Source organism: Erythranthe guttata, chromosome 12 (genome assembly GCF_056151865.1).
Source record: "Erythranthe guttata isolate IM_541 chromosome 12, IM_541, whole genome shotgun sequence".
Classification (NCBI taxonomy): domain Eukaryota; kingdom Viridiplantae; phylum Streptophyta; class Magnoliopsida; order Lamiales; family Phrymaceae; genus Erythranthe; species Erythranthe guttata.
This window is the reverse complement of record NC_142544.1, coordinates 19,371,053-19,384,755: the sequence shown is the minus strand read 5'-3', so window position 1 is coordinate 19,384,755 and position 13,703 is coordinate 19,371,053. Positions and strand designations below refer to the sequence as shown.

Genomic DNA, 13,703 nt, shown 5'->3' with positions numbered 1-13,703 from the left:
TACAAACATATTTAAAATAAATTTTACCATCATTTTATCAATTTGCAACTGACTATTAAATCGTGTAAATAATTAGGGAAACGACAAAAAAAAATAAAAAATTTGCTATTCAAATATGTTTCTAACTTTTTAAAAATTACAAAATGGCAGATAAAGAGTGCGGTAAGTGACCTCGAGTTTCGATAAAACGTATCCAAAACACGAAAACGTTAAAAATTGAAGTTTTCGTGCTACATAAAGCCCGTATAAAATTTCAACCCACAAAAATAACCTTTAAATAGTGATGGGCCAAATGAAGACTGGTCTAGAGCCCAACCCAACTCTTGGTGGGATCCGGTGATCATTTGTGTATGTTCATGATAAATTAATTAGTAACTTCCACTTTTACCCTTATACTATTGGTCATGATCACTTTAGCCCTCAGTTACTTTTGATTGTATCAATTTACTCTTTGCACTTATAAAATTGTACCAATATGACCCTAACGTTATATTTCACATTTAAATTGATGCAATTGAAAATAAAAACGTGTAAAGTGATCTCGACTTAGAGTACACGGGGAAGTAATATTTGCTCTAGATTACCGGTCATCCAATAAACCATAGTGCAATCAATCCAACCCACAAAAAAAGAAAAAAAGAAAAAAGGATGGTCATTTACTTTATTTATTTAATTATACAAAATAAATAAGGAACTAGAAAACTTAAATTGCACTTTCCAATAAAATAATGTACCAAATTCTTTAACTTTGAAATTTGAATTCGGAATTGTTACGCAACAAAGTAAAAGGGCATTTAACGCGCATTTAATTTAATAATAATACATTTAGAGGTAATTGTTTTTCCCCTAGACGCTTTGAATGCACGTGATATCATTATCTTCAAAAACTATCGTAAATAATAAATTACGAAAAAGGGAATCAAGTCAAACTGGTCACTTTCTTCAACAATATTATTTTATTTATTTTTTATTATAATATATGTTATAAAAAAATGAACGTAAATGAATAAAAATACTAATTTATTTTTCTATGAAATCAAAATCTGTCAAAAATGAAGAAAAATATTTTTAAGTCTACGAAAAGGGCAGAAACGGGTATACAGTTGTCGGTCAAATGTCTGCTTCTGTTCAAAATCAGATCCTTTCATTTGTTGCACATTCTGTGACAAGACAACTAAAACGTTTTAAAAAAGCTCAGGATAATCTAATGTACAACCGTCCCAAATCAATTGTTGTACTCTTTATTTTTTTGTTTTTCTTTTATGTTCTATGTATACGTAGGACCCGCAATTGAGTTGGGCTTTACTGAAATTCGATGGCTTCGGCCCGATTATAGTTAAGTAGAGCCTTATGTTTTAGTGAGTTGGAATGAGTTTGACCCATTTTATTAGATCCGATTAATTTATGAGTCAAGTTTGAGTCTATAGTGGCTCAACTCGAATAAGATCGTTTTCTATTATAGAAAGAAAAGGAGGTCAAAATTAAAAGGAATTAAGTGTTGACGGTTAATAGTCAAATATGTATCAAGTGAACAATACTCACCTAAACCCAATTGCTGAAATTATCACCGAGATTTGAGAATATAAAATGTTTCCATTAATAAAATATTCTAATAAAATACATAAATCGAACTTGAGCCTATTATAACGAGGGCCAATGGCATTTAAGCATATGCCTATAGTAATAAAGTCTGATGATATACGAGTTTCAGCCAATCCAAGTTCGACTCGCATGGCATGATTGTCATCCCTAGTTTAGATGAACTTTAGATTTCTTTGTTTCACATTGTAATATATAATACAAAATATAATTGGTTAAGCCAATTTTATATTTTAATGTTGAAATAGTAGGATAATACTTTTTTTCAATTTATATGATCTAAAAAATTTGTCACATAAACCTAAATTAGCAACTAAAAGTATGTCACGAATTTACCCTCTATGGGGTGGTAAAAGTAAAACCCCCAAAATCATTGCAACTAAATCGAAGAAGATTGGAAATAAAAATATATTCTCCCTATGTTGCAAATTTGTTATCATAAAAAATACATTTCTTCTAATTGTTTGACAGTTTCAACGTCAAATTCAGCTTAAACAATTACAACTAATTGCGACTTCCAACACATATGATCTTGATAAACATAAACACTATAAATTAATAATATAATAAGGATAAATAAACCTAACATAAAACACTTATCTTTAAAGGGCAGAAAACCCTAACCTAAGTCCTAACCTAACCTTTAATTTGTCTGGAAGGCCAAAAAAAAAAATATGGAAAAGAGAAAAAAAAAAAAAAAAAAAAAAGAGTATAGTTTATGGACCACAAAAATGTGCCTGATTTTTATTTTATTATTTTTTATTTTTTTTATGTTTAAAAATAAAATAAAATAATAAAAATAATTGAATAAGTTTCGAAAAAAGCTGCAATGTGATAATTAAAGTGATATAAATTAGAATGATAAACTCTCTTTTTGGCTAACCATCCCATTCCCATGTGATTCGATTCTTTAATTATCACGCGAAAGACTTAAACATCTTTACTCTAATATATTCGCATATGCTTTTACAATTTGCAACAAACCAAAAAAATAAAAATAAAACAATATATTTTTATTTATATTTTATCTTTCAGTGAAACGGTATTTTAGATTTTCAATTCTGCATTTAATGTATTTTTTCACGAAGGATATTTTAGTCATTAATATATATTTTCTAATATCAATACACATTTATTGACATTCTTAATCCCTATAATGAACTTTAAAATCCATCATAAAAACTCAAAAAATAACTAAAAAATCAAAAGCTATGTTTCAAATTAATTACAGAAATAATATATCCAAACGAGTTTTAACAAATTTATTGTTATTAATCTCAAATTCTTCATCCTAATTCTTCAATCCAAATGATTTCCTAGATGACCAACTGACCAACTGTTACCCCCTTAATCGGTGATATCGGTAATGACTCGAGTGTGGCCGAGTCATGACCGATAAATGGTGCCAAGTGGGGATTGGCACAAGGCAGCCACACAACCGGCCAATGAGTGGTCGGGTGATCGGCAAGCATTTGGGGTGCTTGGCCGAGAAAAGCAAGGATCGGCTTGATTCAAGTGGGAACGGTGATCGATATTACTTGTGGCTGGCACGGGCGTTGCTCGGCAGCAAAGACGGACAAAGCGTGGGCAATAATCGGCATGTGGCCGATAATGTGGGCAAACGAACGTTCGAGGGAAATCGACCACGACTTGACAAGTGTGGGCAAAATTGGCAAGGCAAGCAAGGCAGCCCGATGAGCGGGCGTGCCGATGACCGTGTGGGCAAAGAACTGGCAAGTGATCGGTAAAGGGAAGCAAAAGTGCGGAAAAGGCAAGGCAGATGGGCTGCCTAGCAACCGGCCGGGCTGTTTGGGCCGTTTGGCGCGCGGGCGCGCCCGATCAAGATGGGCTTCGGAAATCAGCCTTGTGGGCGGATTTGAGGAAGTTATGGAGCGGTTGAGGCCTGAAAATGCATGAAAACTGCCCTTTTATACTTGTAATAGTTGGCCAAGTGTCATGTTTGTATGCTGCCATGTGTCCTTAGGTAGTTTTGTGTGAAAACTACCTTTTCCTTGTATTTATTAGGCTATGAGTGCACAAATCCGAGGTATCTAGCATATGAGAGTTCAGATTGCAATTGTTGGGCAATTCTGAGTGAGGATTTTGTGTGTGCACCTTAGTCTCCTTTGTATTCGTTGTGGGAATTAATATAAAGGTTGGGCATTGCCCGTAAACGTGCTTGTGTGTTTGATTTCCGCTGCATACTCTTGTTCTCGTTTACGTGGCTTGAAAAGACTCGGTGATTGTACGTTTTGTGCGAAGAGAATCGTGAGGAAGGCTGACTGGTTTGGTGGGCAAATCAGGCCGTACAAGGGAAAATTTCGGTGATAAATTAACCCCTGTAACAGTTGGTATCAGAGCCCGGTTCAAGGGTTCTGAACGTGTTGCTGTTCGGCATGGCTGAAGATTTTGGTTCTTCGACAAATCCAAATCCTACTCGTGTGATGTTGCTAGATATGGAATCAAGGCTGCAACGTCTTGAATCCTTGGTTGGGCCGCCCCTAGACCCAACGGATCCACCGATCTTACAAAGACTTGCTGATGGGAAGCGAGATATTGATCGTTTGTCAAGATCGTTGGACGATCTGCCCGAATTTGTGGAGGGCAGATTCACGTCCGTTGCCGAGGAGATGGGACTCCTCATTGATGCCGTTGAGACGAAGCTTGATGGGATGCTTACAGATCTGGCGGTGCTTAAGAGGGCTGTTCGTAATGAAGGCTCGAGTTCTGAGGGCAGAACATCGGGATCCAAGGTTCGTGTGCCGGAACCGACTGCGTTTGATGGCGAGCGCAGCGCCAAAGAAGTCGAAAACTTCGTGTGGGATATGGAGAATTACTTCGAGGCAGCGAAGGTTCCGGATCGCGAGAAAGTTACCATTACAAGTATGTATCTTGTGGGCGATGCAAAGTTGTGGTGGCGTGCTCGTTTGTCAGACGATGCAAGTGCCAACCGAGTCAAGATCGAGACTTGGGAGGTGCTGAAACGGGAGTTGAAAGAGCAATTCCTACCTTGCAACGTGGGATGGATTGCAAGGGAATCCCTTCGGCAATTGAAGCACAAGGGAACCGTGAGGGAGTATGTCAAGGAATTCAGTTCTCTGCTCCTTGACATACGAGACATGTCCGATGAAGATAAGCTGTTCAACTTCATGGCTGGATTGCAGCCATGGGCCCAAACCGAGTTGCGGAGACAAGGTGTGAAGGATCTGCCAAGTGCTATCTCGGCAGCGGACCGACTTGTCGATTACAAGGTGATGGGGGCCGATGATTCCGATAAGGAAGGCTCGAAGAGGGATAAGTCCAAGGGGAAGAAGTTCGGTGGCAAGGGTGGCCGAAATTGGAAGCAAAAGGAAAGCGGTGATGGCGAGGAATCCACGGTGCATGCCAAGACCGGTGGACAGCCCGTCGTCAACAAACAGAACCGTGGGTGCTTTCTATGTGATGGCAACCACCGAATGAGGGACTGCCCTAAGAGGAGCAAGTTGAATGCTTTGATGCGGGAGTCGGATAGTGAGGAGTCGGACGAGACGAGGAGTGCCAATCCGATTCAGATGTTGAGTGCTTTGGTCGTGGACAAGGCACCCAACGGCACCAAGGGTTTGATGTATGCCACGGTGCTGATCAACGGCAAAGAGGTAAAGGCTATGGTTGATTCGGGAGCAACTCATAACTTCGTTGCCGAGAGAGAAGTCAAGAAGCTGGGCTTGACTCTCTCAAAACATGCAAGTCAAGTGAAGGCTGTAAATTCAGAGGCGGGGCCGGTGAAAGGCAGAACCGATGTCGATCTTGTGATCGGTTCTTGGAAAGGGCAGTGTGGGCTGACTGCCGTACCACTTGATGATTTCGACGTGATATTGGGGCAAGAGTTCCTACTTGCTGCCAAGGCTGCGGTGATACCGTTTCTCGGAGGGCTGATGATTATGGACGAAGAACGTCCATGCTTCGTTGAATGCTCGTACGTGACGAAAGCAAAGGCGGGAAAGAAACCGGTGGCGAGGTTGGCTGCGGTGCAATTGGAGGCAGAATCGAACGACGAGGAGTCATCGAGCCTAATTGCAGCCGTTGGAACCAAGACGGTGAATTCTCGGGCTGGTTTGCTTGTACGTGCGTTACCGAGAGATGAGTCGAGGGCAGAAGGCAAGTTAAGGTATTCATTTGGGATTATGAATGGGCATTGTGGCCTTACTTTTGCTCTATGTTGCTGCCGTGTGTGGCATGAATTGTGGGTTCGAAATGTGGTATCTTCTGAATTTCGTGTGCATGTTGTTGGGTTTTTCGTGGGCTGGTTTCTGTTGTGGATGAAATGGAAGCCGTGCTTGGGTGATTTCCGTGGGCTGGAGGTCTCCTTTCTTGATTGGCTGGGCAATCGAGATAAAATACTAGTTGTGCCAAAAACTAGTATTTTCACTTGTGGTTGGGTGCTGCCGTTTGAACGTAGTTGGCGTTCGTTTTTCCGAGGGCTGAAAGAATTTGTGGGAAATTCGTGGGATCAGACTTGGGATATTTTGGGTTTCGATGTGGTGCTGGTGCTCAAGCACAATCGAAGACGGTGGCAAGACAAGTGGAAAGCTGAAGCCGATGGTGTCGGTTCGACGAGGGCGTCGAACACCGTTGGTGGGGGAGGTCTGTTACCCCCTTAATCGGTGATATCGGTAATGACTCGAGTGTGGCCGAGTCATGACCGATAAATGGTGCCAAGTGGGGATTGGCACAAGGCAGCCACACAACCGGCCAATGAGTGGTCGGGTGATCGGCAAGCATTTGGGGTGCTTGGCCGAGAAAAGCAAGGATCGGCTTGATTCAAGTGGGAACGGTGATCGATATTACTTGTGGCTGGCACGGGCGTTGCTCGGCAGCAAAGACGGACAAAGCGTGGGCAATAATCGGCATGTGGCCGATAATGTGGGCAAACGAACGTTCGAGGGAAATCGACCACGACTTGACAAGTGTGGGCAAAATTGGCAAGGCAAGCAAGGCAGCCCGATGAGCGGGCGTGCCGATGACCGTGTGGGCAAAGAACTGGCAAGTGATCGGTAAAGGGAAGCAAAAGTGCGGAAAAGGCAAGGCAGATGGGCTGCCTAGCAACCGGCCGGGCTGTTTGGGCCGTTTGGCGCGCGGGCGCGCCCGATCAAGATGGGCTTCGGAAATCAGCCTTGTGGGCGGATTTGAGGAAGTTATGGAGCGGTTGAGGCCTGAAAATGCATGAAAACTGCCCCTTTATACTTGTAATAGTTGGCCAAGTGTCATGTTTGTATGCTGCCATGTGTCCTTAGGTAGTTTTGTGTGAAAACTACCTTTTCCTTGTATTTATTAGGCTATGAGTGCACAAATCCGAGGTATCTAGCATATGAGAGTTCAGATTGCAATTGTTGGGCAATTCTGAGTGAGGATTTTGTGTGTGCACCTTAGTCTCCTTTGTATTCGTTGTGGGAATTAATATAAAGGTTGGGCATTGCCCGTAAACGTGCTTGTGTGTTTGATTTCCGCTGCATACTCTTGTTCTCGTTTACGTGGCTTGAAAAGACTCGGTGATTGTACGTTTTGTGCGAAGAGAATCGTGAGGAAGGCTGACTGGTTTGGTGGGCAAATCAGGCCGTACAAGGGAAAATTTCGGTGATAAATTAACCCCTGTAACACCAACCAAGATGTGAATATGAAATCGAATATGCCTTTTTTGCCCCCGAGCTATTAAAAAATGGGCAGAAAGGCCCCCAAGATGACGGGCCTATAATAATCCGTTAATTATGGACCTTCGTTGAGCCCGTTTCAAACTGATGGGTTAGCCCAATTTGATATGCACATTTATAAATCAAAGTTTAAACATTTTTTTATTTATTTATTAAAAACAAAACAACTGTCAACCCGATCAGTACGACGCCGTTGGCTTGAATTCTAATTTCTAAACCGTATTGCCTTGGAATGCGCTGGAAAAGCGAATATATAGTTTCACCCAGCACACACCCTAGTTATGGGCGCACTTTAGCGTTTGTTGCAGTGTTGTCGTCAAAATACGCACCTCCACCTTTCCCTAACTAATTTCTTCGTCTTCTTCTAAACCTCACTCACTCTTCGAATTTATCCTCAAAGCAGAACTTGAAATTACAGTTACCAAATTGTTCCACTAGTCTTCGATTTCGATCTCTGCGCAATTTATTTGGATCCTGAACGCAAAATGTTGCTTCGCAGCTCAATTTATGTTCGTTGTCGTTTCAATGAACGGTGAGTTCTACATTTTGCTGGATTTTTTTTTTTACACTGGATTTGGATTTTTGTTGTTAGCTGACGGCTTTAAGATTTGTGTCCTTTTTTTATTATTTTAATTTATTGATATTTTGCGATGTTTTCGTTGCTGGGAAGATGTGGGTTGAACATTGTTGAATAGAGTGAAATTTCAAGCCCTAGTTACGATGGGAGGAGATCTTTTGTTTCTTTAGCTTGATTTGGAATTATGCTATAAATGTTAACATATTAGCCTAACTTTGGATTCATTGGATTAGAGATCATTTTTAGAAAATTGTCATGATTTTTGTTACTTGGTTGAATTTTGATTCAGGGACTGTGCAGTTTGTTGATATGTTCCTGTTTAGCTTCGTGCATATACGTACGTACATTTGAGCGATGGTGGGGGAAACTGTTATAAACACGTGGTTTGGTAATATATGGAAGAGTTCTCGTATAAGTATGTCATGGGAGCCTGAGAGGCCAGTGCCTGGAGTTTTAGCATTCGAAATATCGAGGTTGATGTTAAAGTTGGTGAATATATGGCAAGATCTCGCAGATGGTCAGCTTGTTAGGTTCAGAGAAGAGATTGCAAACTCAGTTGGCATCCATAAGCTTGTTTCGGAAGATGATGATTTTCTTATGGATCTTGTTCTTGCGGAGATCATTGGGAAATTGGGGAGTGTGGTGAAGTCAGTGGGTATGCTTGGAAAGAAGTGCAGAGACCCAATGTATCACAATCTAGAAGGAGTTTTTAGCGATGTAGATGAGATTGATCCGAAGTGGTACGGTTGGCAATATAAGCCGAAGAAGATGGAAAAGAAGGTTAAGAAAATGGAGAGTTTTGTGGCGGCAACTGAGCAGCTGTATCAAGAGCTCGAAGTGTTGGCTGAGCTTGAGCAGAATTTGAGGCGGATGCGAGGTGGTGGTTCAGATACAGGCCAGGTGAAATTGCTCGAGTTTCAGCAGAAGGTAGTGTGGCAACGCCAGGAAGTGAAGAATTTTCGGCAAATGTCTCCTTGGTTCAGATCGTATGACTACATCGTCCGGTTTTTGCTCAAATTTATCTTCACAATTGTCGAGAGGATCAAGAATGTTTATGGGACTACACAGAGTGGAAATATCGAGGGAAGCAGTGATTGCCTTATTCGTAGTAATTCCATCTCTGCCCCCAAACAAACATCAGTTCATCCATCAGAAACCAACCTGTCTAGATTCGCAGTTCCTTTTGGAAGGTCTTTATCAAATTTGGGCCTGGGATGTGACAAAAAGAAATCAAAGAACATGAAATCCCATTCGCGATCTCAATCATTTATCTTTTCTGGGAAACAACATTTATTGAAATCTAGACTATTTGCTCCAGCTGGCTTCGCGGGATGCATGAATAGCGGAAGAGAATCTCCGGTTGTAGAGAGTTGCAAACCATCATGTAGTGGTTCATTCAGGCCAAACGACACTTCTGTGAAAAATACCAAAGATGTTAGAATTTTACACGGCAACATAAATTCCCCAAAAGTGTCTTTCTTTAATTCCAAGCTCCGCCTATTGGATGCTCCTCCATCTACTCTCGGTAATGCTGCATTGGCCCTTCATTATGCAAATATTATCATATTGATTGAGAAATTGGCTGAATCACCTCACTTGATTAGCCTCGATGCAAGAGACGATCTTTATAATATGTTACCCGAAACTATCAGAAGCTGTCTGAGGGCAAAGCTGAAGACATTTTCGAGAACTTTAGTTTCGTCTGCCTACGATGCTGCTTTTGCAGCAGAGTGGAGATTAGCACTCGCAAAGATTTTGGAATGGCTGTCTCCACTCGCTCACAACATGGTAAGATGGCAATCTGCTCGGAATTTCGAGAGGAAGAGATTGATTTTTGGGTCGAGCGTGAATCTTGTGCAGACCCTTTACTTTGCAAACCAAGTGGAGACCGATGCTGCAATTGTAGAGCTTCTGATGGGCTTAAATTATCTCTCTAGATTTGGCAGTGAAATTAATCAGAAACCGTTCCAAGAGGTAACATGTCCTAGAAGATGATTGATCATAAACATACTTGCAGAAATCAAAGGTACTCTTCTAATGCTGCTTCTTTATTGAAAGATCAAAATTTAGCAGATGCTATGTTTATTCTCCCATAAATAGGCTTGGTCTTCCATGTGATGATTAGCTTTTCTCTCTCAAGTTTATTGTTAGAAAAAAAATCTTGTGAATTTTTAGATTGAATTTACCGTACCGGTTTTATCGTATTTTGTGGATTAATATAGATACATGGAAAATAAATCAACCCCAATACAAAAAATAAAAGGAACTATAGAATTCACAAAAATGAAAATTTATTCTCAGCCACAATACATGTATGCAGTATACCTGCTATTTGCTGTCCTGACTTGCAACGCGTTTTATTAAGAATTTCAAATACACGGGCGCTATTAGTTTTTATTATTGAAAAATAAACAAGCAGCTTTTCTTGAATTTAACAGGCCGCTAAATTTGTGCATCTGAATATTATTATCCTCTGGGAGTGGGAATTGCTTTCAAAGGCACCATCTTGCGCATAGTCAATCCCACCTTTTCAGTCATATCTACCGACTCTGGCTTGATACCAACTCCAAGTTTCCAATCAAAAGAGTGCACCAAAGTGGCTAGTGTTAAGCTCACCATTCTGTGACCCAATGCCAGCCCAATGCAGGTTCTTCGACCCGACCCAAATGGGAGCATCTCGTAATGCTGGCCCTTATAGTCCACATCCGAGTCCAAGAATCTCTCCGGTTTGAACGCAAGCGGGTCGACCCACGAACCCGGATCTCTTTGAATTGCCCACGCGTTCACAAATATCTGTGTATCTTTCGGCACAATGTAGCCCATGAACTCTGTTTCTTGCATGCAGTTCCTCGGAAGCAGCAAAGGGAAAACAGGGTGCAGACGCAGGATTTCCTTCACAGTCGCCTGCAAATAGGGCATGTCGCTTAGGTCACTCTCTTCCACTTTACGGTCACGACCCACGACCCTATCCACATCTTCTTGGAGCTTCTTCATTGTATCCGGGTTGCGAAGAAGCTCACTCATTCCCCACTCCACTGTGCTGCTTGTCGTTTCGGTTCCTCCGAAAAACATTTCCTGTCGGACCATAACATAGAGATATATATATATATATACATTATATTATTTCCAAATATTTCCTAGCTATACGGAAAACGACAAATATTTTAGTTACTTACGAGGAGGACGATGTTGATATTCTTGACAGTGAGCTTATCTGGCCCCTTAGCTTGGTCATCACCTTCATCATCCAACAAAGCATCCAAGAAATCATGGGTTTCCTTCTCTTTCCCAGATTTCTTCTCTTCAATCCTTTCATTCACAATTTCAGAAGCAATCTCCAGCAATCTCTTCAAATACTTCTCACTATTTCTCCGGATCTTTTGCGGGTCGACCCATTTCAAGAAGGGCAAGAAATCCGCAATGTTCGGCTTCCCAGTCCACTCCATGAACACAGTGAACACATCAAAGAACTCGCTCGCCTTCCCCATCTTCGAGTCCATCACATCCCTTGACAGCATAATGTTACCAATAGCGTTAAAAGCAGTAACAAACAAAAACCTGTCAAGTTCAATCTCGCCGGAATATTCTCCATTCTCATTCTTTCCGGCTTTCTCCGAATCCTCCTTGATCCACTCCACCAAATTATCGACACACTTCTGCCTCAATATAACTGAGGCGTTGATTCTCTTGTGAACCAGAAATTCTGTGGTGCAAATACGACGTAGTTTCCTCCAGTAGGCGCCGTAGGCTCCTATGGCGACGGAACCCTGGTGGTAGTCCAAAGCGGTGAGGGAATCTGGCACTTTCCGGTCGGCAAAAGGGAGGTCGCATTTCTTGAAAAGCTCCGCCGCTGCTTCAGCCGATTGCACCACAATGGTGTTGATGGTGCCGAGTTTTAGCAAGATAATTGGGCCGTACTTGGGGGTGAACTTCTGTAATGTCTGGTGGGGCACTTCCCCGAGATCGAACATGTTTCCGATCAACGGCCAGCCTGGTGGGCCCGGTGGGAGGCGGCGGTTGGATGACCCATTTTTGAACTTATTTGAGAATAATTTAAAAACCAGGAGTAATGCGAAGAAGGAAGTTATCCATGGGAGTAACATGCTACTAATCCAGGCCATTAATTTTTTGTTGTGGATGAAGTGTGTAATACATGCAGACTTGCAGTATATATATAAATAGTATTGGAAGATAAACTAAAATATTGATTTTTCAACGACACTGAATTTTAATTTAATTGATCATGTGATGAAGTATACATATTACAGCAACGATTTTTCATTCTCATGGATTTTACTCACTTAAAAGTTAAAACCGATACAAACTCTCTATGTATGTATCCAAATTTATTTGCTTTTTTGGCACAAAAATTAGTAGCACAAAAAAAAAGCATTGGAAAAATGATTAAACAAGGGTGTTTCTTAAATTCTTATAATTATAATAACAATACGGGCTCTTTTGATAACTGCTATAATGTTCTACTAACTAAATAACACACGCTTGTTCGGTTGGTAAAATTCATATTTTTTCGAATCTGCTAATAAAACCAAAGTCCAATATTAAAAACTACTATTTTATTAAATTAGTAGCATCCCTTCCAACGAGATTAATTTAATAGGGAACGACTAAACAAATAAAAAACTATTTCATGTTTCAAACTGCATGTTAATTTTTTAAAATAAAATATTTCATAGACAAATCAAATATAATAAGAGAATTTAACAGATCTAATCCAAAGACCGAACATTTTACTAATTAAATAATTAATTCAATCTCATATAAATGATATAATCCAAACTAGTCAGATATTACGAACTAGCCTAATAAGAATAAGGGTAGGCATTTTTTTCTTGCCTACTTTTCTTACTTCAAAAATTTCTCCATCATAATTTTCTAACTGATCAATGTCATTTTGGAGACTAAATTGGTATTTCAGAGTGGTTGTGTACAGTCAGTCTACCATAAATGTACAACATGTTAATAGAAAAAAAGGAAAAATCAAAACACGTTTTTGAGACATAACGACTTAAATTGCAGCGCAGAAAGTGATTGGTCCATTATTCAAATGTCATGGTAATTGACTTTTCTCAACTTAATTAAATGGGTGTTTCTACCATGAGATCCTGTGTTCTAAACTTTTATGAGATATCCCTTCAAATTGCGACACGTGTCCCAGCAAAAAAACTTATTTTTTCTCCATTTATGTATTGTCGCAAATACCCTTTTTACAATTATTATTTTAAAAAAATCAGCAATTATAAATTATTAATGAAATGTCAATTTTACCCTCTCTATTTTAATGCAATTTTAAATATATATTCATTGCTGAATTAAAACTTATAACGTCAATTATATCATTATTCGTAAAAATAATTAAACCACCCATCCAAAATTGCATCAACTTGAATTCGAACTTGTGACAATCTGAAAACATACAAGAATACTTACCATTAAGACACAACACATAATTAACAATAAACTAACAATACGGATATATATCACAAAGCTACAATTTATAATGGTTATAAAACTTATATAAATAATGTTAAATAAATTATTAATTCTCATATAATTATTATTATTATATATTAAAAATATCCCATACTAACAAATTTTTATATAATATAATTTAAAAATCTAAGGAAATGTTGTTCAACTCGTGTAATTTAAAAATGAATTTCGAAAGAATTTGAAGTTTGAATTGAATCGTAAATTGTAAGATTTAATTAAATCGTAATATTTGAATCAATTAAACTCATGTGTTTTCAATTCAAAAACAATATTCAAAGATTTGATCGATTAAGCTCAACTCATTTCAATTCGTAGACAATATTCAAATA

General features: G+C 39.6%; 2 protein-coding genes across 2 annotated transcripts; one reads left to right on the top strand and one right to left on the bottom strand.

The window, feature by feature from the left end:
• Nucleotides 1–7,475: 7,475 nt before the first annotated feature.
• LOC105956738 (protein PSK SIMULATOR 1) lies at nt 7,476–11,067 on the top strand. The gene is made up of 3 exons (XM_012980630.2): nt 7,476–7,818; nt 8,153–9,889; nt 10,302–11,067. The coding sequence occupies exon 2, from the start codon at nt 8,218–8,220 to the stop codon at nt 9,856–9,858; it is 1,641 nt and encodes a 546-aa protein (XP_012836084.2). The 5' UTR covers nt 7,476–7,818; nt 8,153–8,217; the 3' UTR covers nt 9,859–9,889; nt 10,302–11,067.
• Nucleotides 10,138–11,984, bottom strand: LOC148766685 (iridoid oxidase-like). Its single transcript, XM_088826323.1, has 2 exons — nt 11,040–11,984; nt 10,138–10,938 (listed from the first exon to the last, which is right to left on the bottom strand). The coding sequence occupies exons 1-2, from the start codon at nt 11,982–11,984 to the stop codon at nt 10,330–10,332; spliced, it is 1,554 nt and encodes a 517-aa protein (XP_088682449.1). The 3' UTR covers nt 10,138–10,329.
• Between the last annotated feature and the right edge of the window lie 1,719 nt (nt 11,985–13,703).